Source organism: Lathamus discolor, chromosome W, assembly GCF_037157495.1.
Source record: "Lathamus discolor isolate bLatDis1 chromosome W, bLatDis1.hap1, whole genome shotgun sequence".
In the NCBI taxonomy this organism is placed as follows: Eukaryota; Metazoa; Chordata; class Aves; order Psittaciformes; family Psittacidae; genus Lathamus; species Lathamus discolor.
The window spans coordinates 33,671,380-33,691,467 of record NC_088908.1 but is presented as its reverse complement, the minus strand read 5'-3'; the positions used below and the strand labels follow the sequence as shown (position 1 = coordinate 33,691,467).

The window sequence follows — 20,088 nt, the reverse complement described above, 5'->3', positions numbered from 1 at the left end:
AGAGACAGTGAAAATTGGGAAATGATGGAAAACAAGCCATTTGTAGAATGTGCCATCATCTCCCCCCCCCCCCAATCTAAAAGAAAAAAAAAAGTTATTCTAATCATGACTGTTTACAAATTATTGAACAGGTATATGCCAGTAGGCCAAATTTGAAAGATGTTCCTCTCAGAGCTCCAAAGAACTATATACCAATGGAAGCAACGTTCTTGTAAGATGAGAGAGGAAGGCTGGCTATGCTGCAGTAACCCTAATTGAAGATTGAGAAATTAAAGCATTAAGAAATAATTGCCTTAACTAGAGCTCTAGAACTGACTGAAGGAAAAAGAGTTAATCATGCCCATGGAGCTATTTGGAAAGAACAAGGACTTCTATTGCCAGCGGTACACCTATAAAATATGGGACAGAGATCTTAAACTTATTAAAAACAATACAAAACCCAAAGGAAGTTGCTATAATCCATTGCAAGGCCCACCAGAAATGAAATTCTAATGTAATTCAAGGAAACCAGAGAGCAGGTGAGGCTGAAAAACATATGGCACTGAGTGCCACAATTTATGTTCTAATTCCATCAGAAGAAATAGAACCCCTGGAATGTAAGGAAAAAGAAGATAAATTGGCCAATCTACTACAGTGCAAAAAGGACAAGAAATTATGGTGGATCACATCACATGGACCATCTATACTGACTGCTGAAATTATGAGAAAACTGATGATTAGAACTCATGATGAGACGCTGTCATTTAAACCCAGTGGCAATTAAGTAACATGCAGCTGCTTGCTCACCCCCCCTTTCTGGGTGGGACGGAGAGGAGAATCAGAAGAATGTAAAAACCACAGGTTCACATAAGAACACTTTAATAACTAAAATTAAGTACAGTATAATACTACTACTACCACTACTACTAATAATAGGAGAATAACAAGGAAAGAGATATAAAAATAAAAGGGGAAAGGGACAAAAAAACCCACTGATAACCAATAACAGTGATGCACAATACAATTACTCACTACCTGCTGACCAATACCCAATCCGACCTGAGCAGTGACCAGTCCCTTCCAGGTAACTCCCCCCACTTTATATACTGGCCATGATGTACTGTGGTAAGGAATACTCCCTTGGCTAGTTTGGGTAAGGTGTCCTGTCTCTGCTCCCTCCTAGCTTCTTGTGCCCCTCCTCACTGGCAGAGCATGAGAAACTGAGAAGTCTTTCATTGGGGTAAGTGCTACTTAGCAAAAACTAAAACATCTATGTGTTATCAGTATTATTCTCAGGCTAAAGCCAAAACACAGTATGGTGCCATCTACTAGGAAGAAAACTGACTCTATCCCAGCTGAAACCAGGACAATGTCCACCCCTTATTCCATACCGTTCACATCACAGCAGGTCTCGTGCTTCCCACCATCACCTTTCCTGTCTTTTGATATATATATATGTATATATACACACAGAGATATCATTCCCTTAGTTTATGGAACATCCCTAGAAAATTTTGTTAAGTTCATTTAGTCCATGACTTGGGGCTGTCATAGCATCTGTCATAGCAGTCTCTCGGGGCAGGAAAGATGGTTGGTGTGTGGTGTTAGATTGTAGCATGTTGAAGCCAGTTCAGATTCCATCATCTGCTGCACTTATCCAGTTTTATCAAAATTGATTAATGTGGTGATCAAAAGGGACTCAGGTTCAAATCCTCAAATCCAGAGCAGAGGGGACAGGTACCCTGAGGTATCAAGTGCAGTGATGGATGTATAGCCTCCATGAAAGCCCTGGGGCTCATGGGGGGACTTCAACCACCCCTGTATGTGTTGGAGGGACAACACAGCAGGGCACAAGCAATCTGGGAGGTTCCTGGAATGCACTGATAATAACCTCCTTCTCCAAGTGATAGAGGAACCAACAAGGACAGGGGCTATTTTGGACCTTGTTCTCACCAACAAGGAGGGGCTGGTGGGGAATGTGATGCTGGAGGGAAGCCTTGACTGCAGTGACCACAAAATGGTGGAGTTTGAAATCCTTAAGGTGGTAAGGAGGGTGTGCAGTAAGCTGGCTACCCTGCATTTCAGGAGAGCAGACTTTGGCCTCTTAGAATCATAGAATAGTTAGGGTTGGAAAGGACCTTAAGATCATCTAGTTCCAACCCCCCTGCCACGGGCAGGGACACCTCACACTAAAGTATGCCACCCAAAATCTTGAAGGATCTGCTTATTGTAGTGCCATGAAATAAAGCCCTAGAGGGAAGAGGGGGCCCAAGAAAGCTGGTTAATATTCAAGGATCACCTCCTCCAGGCTCAGAAGCAATGTATCTCAACTAAGAAGTTGGGTAAGAGCGCCAGGAGGTGTGTGTGGATGAACAACAAGCTCCTGGACAAACTCCAGCATAAAAAGAAGGCCTACAGAGGGTGGAAGCAAGGATGGGTAGTCTGGGAAGGATATAGAGAAACTGAGCAGGCAGGGATCAGGTTCGGAAAGCTAAAGCCCTGACAGAATTGAATCTGGCCAAGGATATTAAAGTCAACAATAAAAGCTTCTGTAAGTACATTGGGGATAAAAGGAAGACAAGGGAAAATGTGGCCCCTCTCCAGAAGGGGACAGAAGACCTGGTCACCTGGGACATGGAGAAGGCTGAGGTACTCAATGACTTCTTTTGCCTGTGTCTTCACTGGCAAGTGCTCCAGCCACGCTACCCAAATCACAGAAGGCAAAGGCAGGGACTGGGAGAATGACGAACTGCCTGCTGTAGGAGATCAGGTTTGAGATCATCTAAAGAACCTGAAGGTGCACAAGTCCATGGGACCTGATGAGATTCATCTGCGGGTCCTGAGGGATTTGAAGGATGTTGTTGCCAAGCCATTCTCCATCATTATCCATTGAGAAGCCGTAGCAGTCTGATGAAGTTCCTGTTGAATTAAAAAGGGGAAATATAACCCCATTTTTTAAAAGGGAAAAAAGTAAGACTAGTCAGTCTTGCCTTGGTGCCCGGCAAGATCATGGAGCAGATCCTCTTGGAAAGTATGCTAAGGCACAAGGAGGTGATCTGCGACAGCCAACATGGCTTCACTAAGGGCAAATTGGGCCTGACAGATTTGGTGGCCTTCTATGATGGGGCCATGGCATTGGTGGATAAGGGAAGAATGACTGACATAATTTACTTGGACTTGTGGCAGACCATTTGACTGTGTCCCGCATGACATCCTTGTCTCTAAATTGGAGAGGCATGGATTTGACAGATGGACCACTCAGTGGATAAGGAATTAGCTGGATGTTCACCCTCAGAGTTGTGGCCAACAGCTTGATGTCCAAGTGGAGACCGGTGATGAGTGGTGTTCCTCAGAGGTTGGTATTGGGACCGGCGTTGTTCAACATCTTTGTCAGGAACTTGGACAGTGGGATTGAGTTTGCTCGTCAAGTTTGCTGATGACATCAATCTGTATGGTGTGGTTGACATGCTGGAGAGATACCATCCAGAGGGATCTTGACAGGCTCAAGAAGTGAGCCAGTGCAAACCTCATGAAGTTCAACAAAGCCAAGTGCAAGGTCCTGCACCTGGGTTGGGGCAATCCCAAGCACAACTACAGGCTCTGTGGAGAATGGATTGAGAGCAGCCCTGAGGAGAAGGACTTGGGGCTGTTGGTTGATGGGCAGCTCAACATGTGCCAGCAGTGTGTGCTTGCAGCCCAGAAAGCCAACTGTATCCTTGGCTGCATCAAAAGCAGCATGACCAGCAGATGGATGGAGGTGATTTACCCCACCTGGAGTACTGTGTTCAGCTCTGGGGCCCCCAACACAAGAGGGAAATGGACCTGCTTGAGCAAGTCCAGAGGAGGGCCATGAAGATGATCAGAGGGCTGGAACACCTCTGTGAAGACAGGCTGAGAGAGTTGGGCTTGTTCAGTCTGGATAAGAGAAGGCTCTGGGGACACCTTATAGGTGTCCTTCCAGTACCTAAAGGGGGTCTACATGAAATCTGGAGAGGGAGTTTTTGCAAGGGCATGTAGTAACAGGACAAGGGGGAATGGCTTTAAACTGAAAGAGGGGAGAAACCAGCCAAAACCAGGACAGTATCCACATCTAATTCCAGATCATTTACATCATGCCAGATCCCAGACTTCCCAGTACACCATCACTTTTGCTGTATACATGCAGATATTATTCCCTTAGTCTATAGAACAACCCTAGAAAAGTTTGTCGAGTTCTTTTAGTCTATGACTTCAGGCTCCTTCTATTATAGTAGTCTTCCAGGGGAGGAAAGATGGTGTGTGGTGTTGGATTGTTGTATGCTGAAGCCAGTTCAGATTCCATCACTGCTACTTTTGTCTGGTTTCATCAAAGTTAATTCTTCATTAATATGGTGATCAGAATGGAGTTGGATTCAGATCCTCAAATCCGGAGGGGCAGAGATGATGTGAGATGTCTAGTGTAGTGATGGGCATATAGCTGCTATGCAAATGATAATATCCAGTGTTCAGCACTCTTAATGCAATGGCTATCCTCACCCAAAATCAAATACCCCTGTGGTACAGACCAGACTTCCCCAGCCTTCCCTATTACTTACCAAATGCACCCAGGTCCTTGAACAAAAGCGATCTCACACATGGGTTTGCATTCGCCTGAGTCAGGAATAACCCGGCCTGTTTTTCCTATCATAGTCTTTATACCCACTACAGGACCTTTATCCCCTTCTACAGTACATAAAGGTTTTGTTTGGGTTGGGTCAGCCTGGTTGGCAGATCCCCTAGTGTTTACTAACCAGGTAGCTTTTGCTAAATACGCATCCCAATTTTTGAAGGTCCCACTGCCCATTGCTCTCAGTGTAGTTTTTAACAGCCCATTGTACCGTTCGATTTTCCCAGAGGCTGGTGCATGGTAGGGGATGTGATATACCCACTCGATGCCATACTCTTTGGCCCAAGTGTCTATGAGTTTGTTCCGGAAATGACTCCTGTTGTCTGACTCAGTTTTTTCTGGGGTGCCATGTCGCCACAAGACTTGTTTCTCAAGGCACATGATAATGTTCCAGGCAGTGGCATGGAGCACAGAATATGCTTCCAGCCATCCGGTGGTTACTTCCACCGGTCGGTGAGAGTATAATATAGTCAATCTGCCAGGCCTCCCCATATTTGTACTTCAGCCATCATCCTCCATACCAGAGACTTTAACCACTTGCCTTGCTTAATTGCAGAGCATCTCATATTCATGAATAACCTGGGTGATAGTGTCCATGGTCAAGTCTACACCTCGATCACGAGCCCATCTATATGTTTCATCTCTTCCTTGATGGTCTGAGGTATCATGGGCCCACAGGGCTAAAAATAATTCACCCTTATGATGTTAATCTAAATCCACCTGAGCCACTTCAGTCTTAGTAGCTTTATCTACCTGTTGGTTGTTCTGGTGTACCTCAGTGTCCCGACTCTTGGGTACATGAGCATCTATGTGGCATACCTTCACCACCAGGTTCTGCACCCAGGCAGCAATACCTTGCCTCAGTGTAGCAGCCCAGATGGCTTTCCCTTTGCACTGCCAGTTACTCTGCTTCCATTGCTGCAACCACCTCCACAGGGCATTTGCCACCATCTATGAGTCAGTATAGAGTACTGGCCATTTTTCTCATTCAACAATGTCCAAGGCCAGCTGGATGGCTTCTGCCTCTGCGAACTGGGTAAATTTACCTTCTACTTCCTTAGACAATGGGGTCTCCTCAACACGTCACCTCCTCCTCTGGTGATATGGACTGTGGTGACATTCCAAAGTCTTTGCCCTATGGCCCGTCCATGGTCACTTCCAACATTCCTGGATGACTGGCATTTCCTATTTGACCTCTTTGTATGTTCAGTGTAACCCACTTACTCCACGTAGTATCAGCTGCATGATGTGTAGAGGAGACCTTCTCTTTGAACATCCAGCCCAGCACGGGCAACTGGGGTGCCAGGAGTAGCTGTGGAAATCACTTCTGAAGCAGCTCAAACCTCTTCATAATCTGCCAGTATCTCTTTTTCAGATGTAGTGGGCCTGGGATCCTCTGTATCCCTGACTCCAAAAGCCATGGGGTCAGCCTGGTATTATACCTTAGTTACTGACTGGGCTGTTCTCATCTCAACTCGTAGGATTTACATTATTTCAGTTCTCCTCCCCATCCCTTTGGGAGCAGGGCGAGGAACAAGGGGGGAGGGAGTGAGCGAGCAGCTGTGTGGTTCTGAGTTACCGGCTGGGCTTAAACCATGACAAGTCTACCCTGGAGCTTTCTGCTAGAAGCTCCAGGAAGGACCATTCTCCCTAGCTGCAGTGTAGAGCACATTTTTTCACAATTTACATACCCCTCCAAGTAAAAGTGAACTGTGGCCTGCTCTCTGCTGCAAAGGCATTGAGAAAAATGCATTGTCAATATCAATTGTTGAAATATTGAAGTTATAGCATGTCTGGTACAGCAGCACTCAGTGCTGGCGTGACTTTGTTCAGGCCATGATAATCTGCTATTAGTCTCCAGTAGACTTTTGTACTTAGCACATTTGTCTGTCAAAGGGTGAGCTGGTCCTGTTGAATCACTAGATCTCCAGGTGACAAATCAGTTTATGGATGTGAATGAGGGAGTCTAATTTGGTGTGATATTGCCACTGGTGCACTGTTGTGGTCGCAATTGGCACCTGTTGTTCTTCAACCTTCAGCAACCCCACAGCTGAAGGGTCCTCCTAGACACCAGGCAATGTAGGCAGCTGCATAATTATTTTATCTCCAAGGCAGCTTTACCAAAAGTCTGTCACTTCAGAAATGCAAATGGGTTCTGCCCCTGGGTAGCTTGATGGCTTTAGGACACAATGTACAAAGGTGTCTACTAAAGCTTTATATGTGGGTCTGACATGCCAAGCCATCTGATCCACTCAGTCCAGTAAACCCAGTTGTCCCTCTCCTGCACCTGGCTGGAGGCAGGGCTCCTCTGGTCTTGGCTATAGGATTCTCCACTTCTTGCAGAAATGGGTTAAAATTCCTTTCCATAGGATCAGGTGTGAGATCAGCCCTTCCACTCTGTCTGGGAAACTGCCCACTGGAGATTGGAGCAGCAACTCTCCTGAAGAACTCCTGTTTGTGGTTGGTTTTCCTTGCAAGTCATGTACCTGTGCCTCTGGATTGATGTAGGTTTTCCATCCCCCTTCCTCATGTCCTCTCCATGGTCTCACAGGTAAAACCACGGAGTACCCTGTTGCCGTGGTTTCTTTTATATTCTTCTTGAGAGAAAGGCCACAGAGTCTCCCCTGGTGCTTCCTGCCAGAGGCTCCAGGTAGGACCATTCTACCTGTCTGTGGTGTAGAGCACATTTTTTACATCTTGCCCTGTCTAGACTGGTCCAAGGGCTACTGTATGAACTATCTCCTCTATAATTTGTTCAAATGCTTGTTGTTGCTCAGGGCCCCATTTGAAATTATTGTTTTTCTGGGTCACATGATAGAGAGGGTTTACAATCAGACTGTAATTTGGGATGTGCATTTTCCAAAACCCCACAACGCCTAAGAAAGCTTGTGTTTCTTTCTTGCTAGTTGGTGGAGACATTGCTGTTATTTTGTTGATTGCATCCATTGGGATCTGACGATGTCCATCTTGCCATTTAATTCCTAAAAACTGGATCTCCTGTGCAGGTCCCTTGATCTTACATTGTTTTATGGAAAGAACAGCCTTTAGAAGGATTTGGATTATTTTCTTCCCGTTTTCAAAAGATTCCTCCACTGTATTGCCCCATACGATGATGTCATCAACGTATTGCAGGTGTTCTGGAGCATCACCCTATTCCCGTGCAGTCTGGATGATGGTAGAGCTGCCCCTGGGGCAGTCGATTCCAAGTGTACTGGATGCCCCTCCAAGTAAAAGCAAACTGTGGCCTGCATACTTTTTTCAAATATTTTACTAGTTTTTCTGGATCCTGCACCTCTTCAGGGATCATATCCCAAAACACTGTAGGTGCCTGCTTTCCTAGGTCCTTGATCATACTATCTCACACACCCTGCCACTCATAACTATCCAGCCTCGGGTAAGATTTCCTGGTGATATTCTTACATAGTCGTTTAACCTTAAACAGGGTCTGAAACATATTCAGCAACATGCTGGTTCCTAGCAAAAGGACCAGGTTGGTTTCAAGGGTATTCAAAGGATATTAAAAAACTTTAAAATTCTCAAATGCTACTGTAATCAACCTGGAGGAGAAGGAAGGAGGAAAGAAAGGAAGCAAGGTGTAGGAAGATATCTCCCCCATATATTGACTGAGAAAAAGCAAAAAGTGTAAGTATTAATAATTCCTATTAGCTGACTCCTTAAGTACAGAGGTGACAGCATTGCTGATTGCACATACCAGATTAGTTTCATGATTGGCATTTCTATCATTTCATAAGCCAGTGTTACAAAGTACAGCAAAATTATAATCTTAGCCCAGGCCCTAAGAATGATAAACATCACCACAAGGAATACCTAATGCAAGTAAAGTGTTACATATTGCAACTCTGAGGCCAAGCACAACTCTGAGAGCAAATAAATCAAAATTGTGACTAGTGACTATTAAACCAATGCAGTGAATGCTTTAACAAATTTGTTTTAACACGCTCTGGTCAGATCTGTTGTTATCTCAACCCTTCAAGCCTCATGCTGGGTACCAAAAAGGACTGTTGTGGTTTAACCCCAGCTGGCCACTAAGTATCACACAGCCACTTGCTCGCTGCCCCCCTTCGCCAGTGGGATTGAGAGGAGAATTAAAAAAAGATAAAATCTATGGGTTTAGGTAAGAACCATTTAATAATTGAGATAAAATAAAATAAGAGGAATCACAGTAACAATAGGAAATAAACAGGGAGAGAGAAATCAAACAAACAAACAGAAACCAAGTGATACACAATACAATTGCTCACCATCTGCTGACTGATGCCCAGCCCTTCCCCAAGCAGCAATCAGACTCTTCTGGACAATTCGCCCCAGTTTATGTACTGAGGATTACAGAATTACAGAATTGTTAAGGTTGGAAGGCAGGGCTACCTAGAGCAGGTTACACAAGAATGTTTCCAGGAGGGTTTTGAATGTCTCCAGAGAGGGATACTCCATAACCCCCCAGGCAGCCTGTTCTACTGCCCTGCCACTCTCAACGTAAAGAATTTCTTCATGTGTAGGTGAAACTTCTTGTGTTTTAGTTTATGGCCATTGCTCCTCATCCTGTCACTGGGCACCACTGAAAAGAGCCTGGCAACATGGTTTGGGCACATGCCTTTGAGATATTGATATGCATTAATGAGATCCCCTCTCAGTCTTCTCTAGACTAAACAGGCCCAGCTCCTGCAATCTCTCCTCATAAGGGAGATGCTCCAGACCCCTGATCATCCTTGTGTACCTCTGATGGACCCTCTCCAGTAGCTCCTTGTCTTTCATAGAATCTAGGTCGGAAAAGACCTTTAAGATCATCAAGTCCAACCATTTCCCCAGGACTGCCAAATTCACCACTAAACCATGTCACTAAGGGCCTCATCTACACATTTTTTATATCACTTCCATGGACAGTGGTTCCACCACTTACCTGGGAAGCCTGTTCCAATACCTGACTACCATTTTTGGTGAAGAAATTTTTCTTAATATCCAGTCTAAATCTCCCCTGGTGCAGCTCAAGGCCGTTACCTCTTGTCCTATCACTTGTTACTTGGGAAAAGAGACCAGCTACCTCCTTTCTCTATCCTCCTTTCAGGTAATTGCAGAGAGAGAAAGTCTCCCCTGAGCCTCCTTTTCTCCTGACTAAACCCCATTTCCCTCAGCTGTTCCTCATAAGACTTGTGCTCTAGGCCCTTTACAAGCTTCATTGCTCTTCTCTGGACCTGCTCCAGCATCTCAATCTCTCTTGTAGTGAGGGGCCTAGAACTGAATACGGGATTCAACGTGTGGCCTAACCAGCACCGACGACAGGGGGACAATCACATCCCTACTCCTGCTGGCCACACTGTTTCTGATACAGGCTAGGATGCTATTGTCCTTCTTGGCCACCTGGGCACACTGCTGGCTCATGTTCAGCCAGCTATCAAGCAGCACCCCCAGGTCCTTTTCCCCAAGCAGCTTTCCAGCCACTCTTCCCCAAGCCTGTAGCATTGCATGGGGTTGTTGTGGCCCAAGTGCAGGACTCAGTGCTTTGACTTGTTGAACCTCATGAAAGTGGCCACAGCCCATCAATCCAGCCTGTCCAGATCCCTCTACAGATCCTTGCTACCCTCCAGCAGATCAACACTCTGAGCCAACTTGGTGTAGTCCGCAAATTTACTGAGGGTGCACTCAATCCCTTCATCCAGATCATCAGTGAAGATATTAAACAACACTGGCCCTAATACCAAGCCCTGAGGAACAGGGTCACCACTAGTGACCAATAGATGTGACATCATTCACCACTACTTTTTGGGCTCTGCCATCCAGCCAGTATTTTACCCAGTGAAGAATACACCTATCCAGGCCATGAGCAGCCAGTTTCTTCAGGAGAATGCTGTGGGAGACAGTGTCAAATGCTTTACTAAAGTCCAAATAGCCTTTCCCTCATCAACCAGATGGGTCACCTTGTCATAGAAGGAGATTGGGTTGGTTAAGCAGGACCTGCCCTTCATGAACCTGTGCTGACTGGGCCTAATCCCCTCTTTTTCCTGCATGTGCTGTGATCTCACTTAGGATGATCTGCTCAATGACCTTCCCCAGCACTGAGGTCAGGCTGACAGGCCTGTAGTTTTTGGAGTCCTCCTTCCTGCCCGTTTTGTAGAGAGGCATCATGTTGGCCAACCTCCAATCCTCAAGGACCTGCCCACTAGACCAGGACTGCTGATAAATGATTCAGAGTGGCTTGGTGAGCAAATCTGCCAGCTCCTTCAGCACTCTTGGGTGGAACCTATCCAGCCTCATAGACATGTGTACATCTAAGTGCAGCAGGTCATTAGCCATTTATTCCTGGATTAGGTGGACTTCGATCAACTCCCCATGTCTGTAATCCAACTCAGGGAACTGAGTAACCTGATGATGGCCGGTGTAACTATTAACGAGTGAGGCAAAGGCATCATTAAGTACCTCAGCCTTTTCATCATCCTCAGTCACTAGGTTTCCCTTAGTATCCAGTAAAGGATGGAGGTTCTCCTTGGCCCTCCTTTTATTGCTAATATTATTGTGAAAGTATTTTTTATCTTTTATGGCAGTGGCCAGATTAAGTTTCAGCTGTGCCTTCGTCTTTCTTTCTTCCTGCATAACCTAACAATATTCTTGTACTCCTCATGGGTCGACAGTCCCTTCTTCCACAGATGATAAATTCTCTTTTTTTTTCCTAAGTTCCACCAGTATGTCCCTGTTCAGCCAGGCTGTTCTTCCCCACCAGTTCAGTTTTCGGCACATGGGGACTGCCTGCTCCTGCACCTTGAAGATTTCATTCTTGAAGGGTGTCCAGCCTTCCTGAATCCCTTTGTCCTTCAGTAATGTATCCCAAAGGATTCTCCCAACTAGCATACTAAACAGGCCAAAGTCAGCCCTCCAGTAGTATAAGGTGGCAGTTCTGCTAACCTTCTTCCTGACTTCTCCAAGGATTGAAAATTCAATCATCATTTCATGATTGCTTTGCCCAAGACAGCCTCCAATCATCACATCACCCACCAGTCCTTCTCTGTTTGCAAATGATAAATCTAGCTGGGCAACTCCCCTAGTATGCTCACTCACGAGCTGGGTCAGGAAGTTATCTTCCACACCCTCCAAGAACCTCCTGGACTGTTTCCTCTCTGCTGTATTGTACTTCCAGCAGACATCTGTTAGGTTGAAGTCCCCCACGAGAACAAGGGCTAGTGATCATAACACTTCTCCCAGTTGTTTGAAGAGCACTTCATCTGTATCTTTGTTTTGGTTGGGTGGTGTACAACAGACTCCTACCAGGATATCTGCATGGTTGGCCTTCCCCCAATCTTCACCCACAAACTTTCAACCTTCTCACTCACAGCATTAAGTTCAAGGCGGTCAATGTACTCCCTGACATACAATGCAACCCCACCACCTCTTTTTCCTTGCCTGTCCCTTCTGTAAAGCTTGTAACCATCCACTGTAGCACTCCAATCATGCAGATCATCCCACCATGTTTCTGTGATGGTGACTATGTCATGGTTTTCCTGCTGCACAATGGCTTCCAGCTCCTCCTGTTTGCTGCCCATGATGTGGGCATTGGCATAGATGCATTTAAGTTGCACCGTGGATCTGGCCTCCAGCAGTGGCATGCTACCCCCTGGCTATAGTGAGCCTGGTTTTATTCCTTTCCCCCTTCAAAATTAGTTTAAAGCCCCCTCTATGAGCCCTGCTAGCTCCTTGGCTAGGATCCTTTTCCCCTTTTGGGCAGGCATACCCCATCTGCCACCAGCAAACCTAGTGCCATGTAAACCAAACCATGGTCAAAAAAACCCAATTTCTGATGTTGACACCAGTCAGCAGTTTCTTGTACTGAGGAGCCCAGAACCGGACACAGTACTCCAGATGTGGCCTCACCAGGGCTGAGTAGAGGGGGAGGATCACCTCCCTTCGAACTGCTGGCCCCACTCCTCCTGATGTACCCCAGGATACTATTTGCCTTCATAACCACAAGGGCACACTGCTGGCTCATAGTCAGCTTATCCACCAAAGCTCCTAGGTCCTTCTCAGCTGAATTGCTCTTTAGTAGGTCAGCCCCCAACCTGTACTGGTACTTAGGGTTCTTCCTCCCCAGGTGCTGTACCCTACACTTGCCCTTGTTGAACCTCATTAGGTTTTGTTAGGGTCCATAGTCGTCCTCAGTGGTGGGAGTCCTCCAGGTTTTGCAGTTGGTATTGGAGCAAAGTGTCCCCAAGGGTCCATAGTAGTCATCAGAGAATAGGTGTCCCCATGGAGTTGTCCTTGTAGAAGTGTACTTGTGGAGGTGTCCTTATGGAGGGTGTCCTCTTGGAGGTGTCCCCGTGGAGGGTGTCCCCATGGAAGGTGTTCCACGATGGGGATTACCTTTTCCCCCTTTTATTATGAGTTGGGGGGGAGTACCTCTGTTCTTATTGTCAAGTACTACACATTCCTGGTGGACCAGTTTTGCTGGTCTTGCATCCAGCTCTTCAACTGCATGTGTCTGTAGCAATTCCTCACACCAGTCCTCGAGATAATGGATAATGGAGAGTCTTAGCTCAGCTCCTCCCACCCATCTCTCAGGCAATGGATGGTGGAGTCCCATTTCAGTTCCTCACACCCTTCTCTCAGGCAATGGACCTTGGGGTATTAACTCCTCCCACCTATCTCTGAGACAACAGACGGTGGAATCCCATCTCAGCTTCCAATACCAATCTTTGAGACAATGGACAGTGGAGTCTGATTTCAGTTCAGTCTCTCACAGGTTTCTCTCCACTCAATTCTCCAGCCTATCAAGGTCCTGCTGAATGGCAGCACAGCCTTCATGTGTATTGGTCACTCCCCCCAGTTTCATATCGTCAGCAAACTTGCAGAGGGTACACTCTATCCCTTCATCCAGGTCATTGATAAGCAAGTTGAATAAGACTGGGCCCAGTACTGATCCCTCGGGGGACACCACTGACTACAGACTTCCAACTGGATTCTACTCCACTGATCAGGATCCTCTGAGCTCAGCAGTTCAGCCAGTTTTTGATCCACCTCACTGTTCACCTAACCCGCATTTCCTATGCTTACCTATGAGGATGTTATGGGAGACAGTGTCAAAAGCCTTGCTGAAGTTGGGATAGATAACATCCACTGCTCTCCCCTCATCAACCCATCTTGCCATGTCATCATAGAAGGCTATCAGATTGGTCAAGCATGACATTCTGTGGTATGGAATATCCCTTTGGCTAGTTCTGGTCAGCTGTCCTGGCCATGCTCCCCCATAGCTTCTTGTGCCCCTCCTCACTTGCAGAGCATGAGAGACTGAAAAGTGCTTGATTGTACTTAGCAACAACTAAAACATGGGTGTGTTATCAGCATTGTTCTCAAACCAAAGCTAAAACACAGCACTGCATCAGCTATTAGGAAGAAAATTAACTATCCCAGCCGAAACCAGGACAATGGATAAGTAATTTTGAATGCTTATCTATAAGGTCAGTATTTTAAGAAGAGTGTGTGCAATTTCTTTCTAAAGTGTTGGGGGAGGGGGGCAGGACAGAAAGCATGTCACTGGCGTCAGAAACGTGGCTTTAAGACTTCAACAGCAAAATGGGTATATTACACAGATCTGTTCTTCGCGTTAATCCCTGTCAGATACTCCATCCTTCTGTGCTGTTGCTTTAAATTAAGGAGATGGAACATTCTGTTTCATGAATATTTGCCAGTATTGAAGGGGTTCCGACAGTGAAATGTGTGTTCAGCCACAAACACTTGTATGGCTGAAAGACTTCTGAACCTGTTTCTTTACTTCAAGCCTGATTCTACCTCACTCTTCTCTCTCTACCCTGGCATCTCATTCATTTCTGCAGTCGCTCTGTGTTTTTCAGGTTACTTATCTCAGTGCCAGCTGAAGGGAAGGAAGTGTGTTCCAGTGCTTTTTGAAACTAGTATGCCTGCATTCAAAGCAGTACTTTTAGCTGGAATAGACTTAAAGGAACGAAGTTTTAAGAGATTTTTATCTGCTGAAATCACTCAAGTTTTTTTTTGAAATGGTTAGTAGTACTGCACCTAGAACTTCAGTAAAATAACAGTTTGTATTGCACTTTCATCATATGATATTATTATATAAGTAGCTTTCCACCCAAAATTCTAGCACCAGACATTTATTGGGGCATGAATCTGTATGCGAATTTCACATAATGTTAAAATAAGAAAACTTTCAAATGCTGTACTGACTCAATTTTTGTAGGTATCCTGTGTATGCACAACTCAGAATGGCACACCGTTTCTTAAAAATAAATAAATACCAGGTCTTCTGTTCATCTGAAGCTGACTTCTCAGCTTTTATCTCTAATGCACATGGCAGGTTTGTTTTGTTGTTTTTTTTTTTAATCCAAGTAGCAAGAAACTACACTATGTGAAGCTATAAGATGAAATAGGCACTGTCATATTTCTGTTGGCACCATTTAACATACTGTATCTTTTGTTTCAGGTTTGTAACAGTGTGTTTAACAGCTGGGATCAGTTCAAAGATCACTTGGTAATACATACTGGTGACAAACCCAACCACTGTACCTTATGTGATTTGTGGTTTATGCAAGGCAGTGAGCTGAGAAGGCATCTCAAAGACATGCACAATATTTCAGAACAAATAGTGACGGAAGAGGTTCTTCCAGTGGAAGCTGTAGAAGCTGAACCAGTAACATCAATGACTATAATAGAACAAGTGGAGCAAGTCCATGTCCTACCAATAATTCAGGTACAAGTGGATCCTGCGCAGGTAACTGTGGAACAGATGCACCAGGATGTCATACAGGACAATCTAATAAAAGGCACACAGGTGGATGAACTGCAAGAACAGGTGCAAATTAGTTATTTGGAAGTTGAACATATTCAGACTGAACAAGGTGCTGAAGTTCACGTAGAGCAGTTACATGTTGAGCATGTAAATCAAATACAGGTGGAAAATGTACAGGCAGAACTTATAAGTGGAACAGACCTGGAACAAGTAGAATATAGAAGTGCTGATCAAGGAGAAGCAGAAGAAAAGGAATCTAGTCATGTAGATGATGTGGATAAGGAAGATCATGAACAAGCTGAAGACTTAAAAACTCAACAGTTAGCAGACACACAGAATGAAAAGGTGAATTACTAGGACAACCACACTGTGCAAGTTTAGAAATGAAATGCCCAATTATTTTTGTTAGCTTTTACATTGATTTTTGAACTGTCAGTGGTCACATTTCAAATATGCTGTCCTTTGGACTAAAGTTATCTTTCTTTATGTGCAACTAAACTTCTATGTGAAAAATAACTTACCCGTTCATGTTATACCATGGAACAAAAGCTACCAGACACGGACAGCTTTATGAGGATTTTAATAATTAATAGCTTGTATCACTGTTGCATCATCTCTGGGTATGGTCAGACTCAAATAACTGTGGTCAGCGGCTTGATGTCCAAGTGGAGATCAGTGACGAGTGGCATTCCTCAGGGGTCAGTATTGTGACCAGAGCTGTTCAACATCTTCGTCAGCAACATGTGGGGAAAAAGCATTGCTGCTGGAAGTCTCAGAGCACAAAAATCCTGTGCCTTTTCAACACTGGTTAAATTTCCACAAAACTCCTAGGGTGTTCAAGAGTCTAGTTCAGTAAAAGGCAATGTAGGTAATGTTACAGCTCTTTATATTTTTGCTTAAAATTGTCAGCTACTGATTTTTATTTTTTATTTTTTTTCATTAAATTTGGGGGGTGAAGGAGGAAACAGATTCCATGTGGAGACAGCAAGACGCTCTAAAAGGGACACTTTAAATTAGGAAAAGCCCAGTAGAATCTGTGGTAAGCATGAGCTGGAAGAAAGCTACCAGCAGACTCTTAATTTATAAATTGTCATTTTTGAAAATTAGTATTTTTAAACATAAATATAGAGAAGGCTTGTCTATATCGTATCAAGCTCCTGGTTTTTTTAAATTAAATTCTGACATTTGACACAATGACAGCTTGCAAATTTGGTAGGCGAGAAACAGTGCTCTGCTGTTGTGCCCAGTGCTGCCTCCATCTAGATTCCTGCTGAGCCTGAGTGGGAGTGTGGTGTATGGGAAAATCACTTGGATCACTTGGGGGGGGGGGGTGGGGGTGGGGTTGGTAGAGAAAACTGGGGCCTAACAGAAGTTGTAATATTACAGGAAACCTTTTTAGGGTGAAATACAGTTACTATTTTCAGGACGGTTGGCATGCACGGAATCTACTCCACCATGTTTCCCCAGGCAACACAACCTGCTATCTTGGAGGAGCAATGGAGGGTGGAGTGGAGTAGAGACACTGTGGCCAGGCTCTGTTGTACTCCCTGCAGGTTTGGGAACTTGATGGTACCATGCAGCTGATAAGCCGCATAGCAGCTGTCAAATGGAAAATATAAGAGATGTCCGTTGCTGGGCCAGCAACTGTGGCAAAATCACTTTCCTTAGGTGAACCTTGCTCATTATAATCTCATTGCAATACTAATGCACACCTCCATCCCAAAGTTACCCACCTCCAAGGTACAACCACTCCTCACTGAGCATGTGCTATTTTATCGGCTATATCTTTAAGATAAAAGAGAGAGAATTTTACATCAATCAATAATAAAAGAATGCATGACTAGAGTCACTCAAGCTCCACCTGAGATTAAAGAAAAGTATAAAAGTGAATGAAAGAGGGGAGGAGTTAGAGAAGATTCCATCGTAACTTCTGGGATCAGTTGACAGGCTGAACTTGTCTTCTGCATAGGGATATTTATTGGGTAAGAACTTTTTATTATGCATGCCAAATGACTAACTCACTCTAGCTGTTATTAGTGATTATAGTTTGGTTGTGTATCACTTCAAGCTTGTTTTTGCAGACAGTATCTTATCACTGGCAATCCTTGAACCTTATCCTGTCACAAACTTGTATTTTGTATAATAAAAATCTTCAGCTGAAGTCTGTTTTGTATAAGTCTCCAGAGACTTGAATAATTTAAATAAGGGATTTGACTCGATGACACTGTCAGTGAAGGTCCCTGAATAGGTTAGACGAATCACCCTTCGATTCGGTGGGCTGTCATAGAGATGAGTACTGGAACGCAGACAGACTGGTCAAGCACAAGGGTCTCATCTTTCTTGGGAAATTGGCAGGCTAGTCAAATATAAAGGGGTCAAGGAAACCCCCCTTGTAATGTGACAGTATTGGCATGCAGGACAAATTTGGACAAGAAGGTGACACAACACTTTAGACATAAACTGTTAACCAAGTCTGAGACTAGGATTGGTTCCAGTCACACACAGCCCTTCTAAATATCTGATGATCAGCTGGAAAGCAAGAGGTCTTTTCTGAACCTTGTGACTCAATGGGAAGGTCTTCCTAACACATCTTGTCCACTGGCCTAAGGCAACCACCCTTTCCACTACATGGTGGGAACATGAGCAATCCTGGCTGCCAGCCCCCTCATCAGTGGCCATGCAGGCCCCCACCTCCAGGAGGTCATCCCTGCCACATGAGGGGAAGAGCAAGACAGGCAAACGGCAGGCTGCCTGACGGCATCAAATGGCAGGCGGTTGGCAGGAGCCACTGTGACAATGAGGCCCAGGCTTGGTCTCCTGGGAGGTGGGAAGGGGTGGCAGGCCCTGTGGAACCAGGGTTGGAGGGAGCTATTTTCAGGTACAGCGGAGGGAGCTATTTTCAGGTACAGCAGTGGGAGCTCCAATGGCAGCTGGCTGTGTCCTCCTGCCCAGGCAGAGATCCAGCCTCCAGAGATGGCACTGCCTCAGCCAAGCACCCCACGGTGGTACTTGCTGGACTCTGCCAGCTGATCACAGTGGGAGGTGGAGGTTGAGCTACTGAGTGTCAATTAGGACTGTTTTCTTCCCTTTCTCAAAAACTTCTGTATTGCCCCACACGATAATGTCATCAATATACTGCAGGTGTTCTGGAGCTTTCCCATGTTCCAGTTCAGTCTGGATCAGTCTATGGCAGATGGTAGGGCTGTGTTTCCACCCCTGAGTCAGTCATCATAGAATCATAGAACAGTTAGGGTTGGAAGGGACCTTAAACATCATCTATTTCCAAACCCATACCACAGACAGGGACACCTTCCACTAGACCATCTTGCTCAAAGCTCCATCCCACCTGGCTTTGGCCACTGCCAGGGCATCAGGCACCCACAACTTCTCTGGGCAAACTGTTCCATTGTCTCACCACCCTTATAGTGAAGAATTTTTTCCTAATGTCTAATCTAAATGTACACTCGGTCAACTTAAAGCTATTCCCCCTTGTCCTGTTACTACATGCCCTTGCAAAAACTCCCTCTCCAGATTTCATGTAGACCCCCTTTAGGTACTGGAAGGACACCTATAAGGTGTCCCCAGAGCCTTCTCTTATCCAGACTGAACAAGCCCAACTCTCTCAGCCTGTCTTCACAGAGGTGTTCCAGCCCTCTGATCATCTTCATGGCCCTCCTCTGGACTTGCTCAAGCAGGTCCATTTCCCTCTTGTGTTGGGGGCCCCAGAGCTGAACACAGTACTCCAGGTGGGGTAAATCACCTCCGTCCATCTGCTGGTCATGCTGCTTTTGATGCAGCCAAGGATACAGTTGGCTTTCTGGGCTGCAAGCACACACTGCTGGCACATGTTGAGCTGCCCATCAACCAACAGCCCCAAGTCCTTCTCCTCAGGGCTGCTCTCAATCCATTCTCCACAGAGCCTGTAGTTGTGCTTGGGATTGCCCTAACCCAGGTGCAGGACCTTGCACTTGGCTTTGTTGAACTTCATGAGGTTTGCACTGGCTCACTTCTTGAGCCTGTCAAGATCCCTCTGGATGGCATCCCTTCCTTCCAGTGTGTCAACTGCACCACACTAATGGGTGGGAACCTGTCTGAGAGTTGATTCCCTCTCATGACTGAGAGACATAACAAAGTATGTTTTTGTCAAAGTGCATTTGGTGTAATATATATGTTTATGTTTATCATGAGTGTTTGTGGGAAAGAGGTAGGAAAACATGAGGGTGCAGCTGTTCTATGACCTTCACACTTGGCCACACCAGCATGCCTGGCCAACACTTCTCAGCGTGGACAGCAGTGCAATCACAAGAAACTAAACAAACCCACGAATAAACAATGACAGATCTGGCATAAAGCTGGTTGCTTTTCTAAAGGTATAAAAGCAGCACCTTCAAATGGACGAATACAAAGCCTCACCTATGGGTGGACACACTATGTAGGAATTTTCCCAGTTACCCGAGACTCCTGGCATCGGCTGCAATGCGGCTTCCCAGGGGGAAGTGTGGGCCTGGATGATGATTCAGTGGTAATTTGTGATGTATTTCTTCTTAATCTCTGTTCTCTCCATGCAGTAATGATTTGTTGCATTGCTAATTTTCCTCTGTACTTTACTTATACAAACATATATGATTTGCTTTATTGTACTTATTTATTATATATATAGATGTATAACTGATTCACACTAGTGTTATTGTTTGCTTTGATG

General features: G+C 45.2%; 1 protein-coding gene across 8 annotated transcripts in view; it reads left to right on the top strand.

Moving 5' to 3' along the window:
• LOC136004305 (zinc finger protein 131-like) overlaps positions 1–16,694 on the top strand; it is a 70,118-nt gene extending 53,424 nt beyond the window's left edge. For all 8 annotated transcript variants that reach the window (XM_065660686.1, XM_065660688.1, XM_065660687.1 and 5 more), the window contains one exon: positions 15,081–16,694. In XM_065660686.1, coding sequence (XP_065516758.1) covers positions 15,081–15,743 — 663 coding nt within the window. In that variant the 3' untranslated portion in view covers positions 15,744–16,694. The remainder of the gene's footprint in view (positions 1–15,080) is intronic.
• Positions 16,695–20,088: the final 3,394 nt, after the last annotated feature.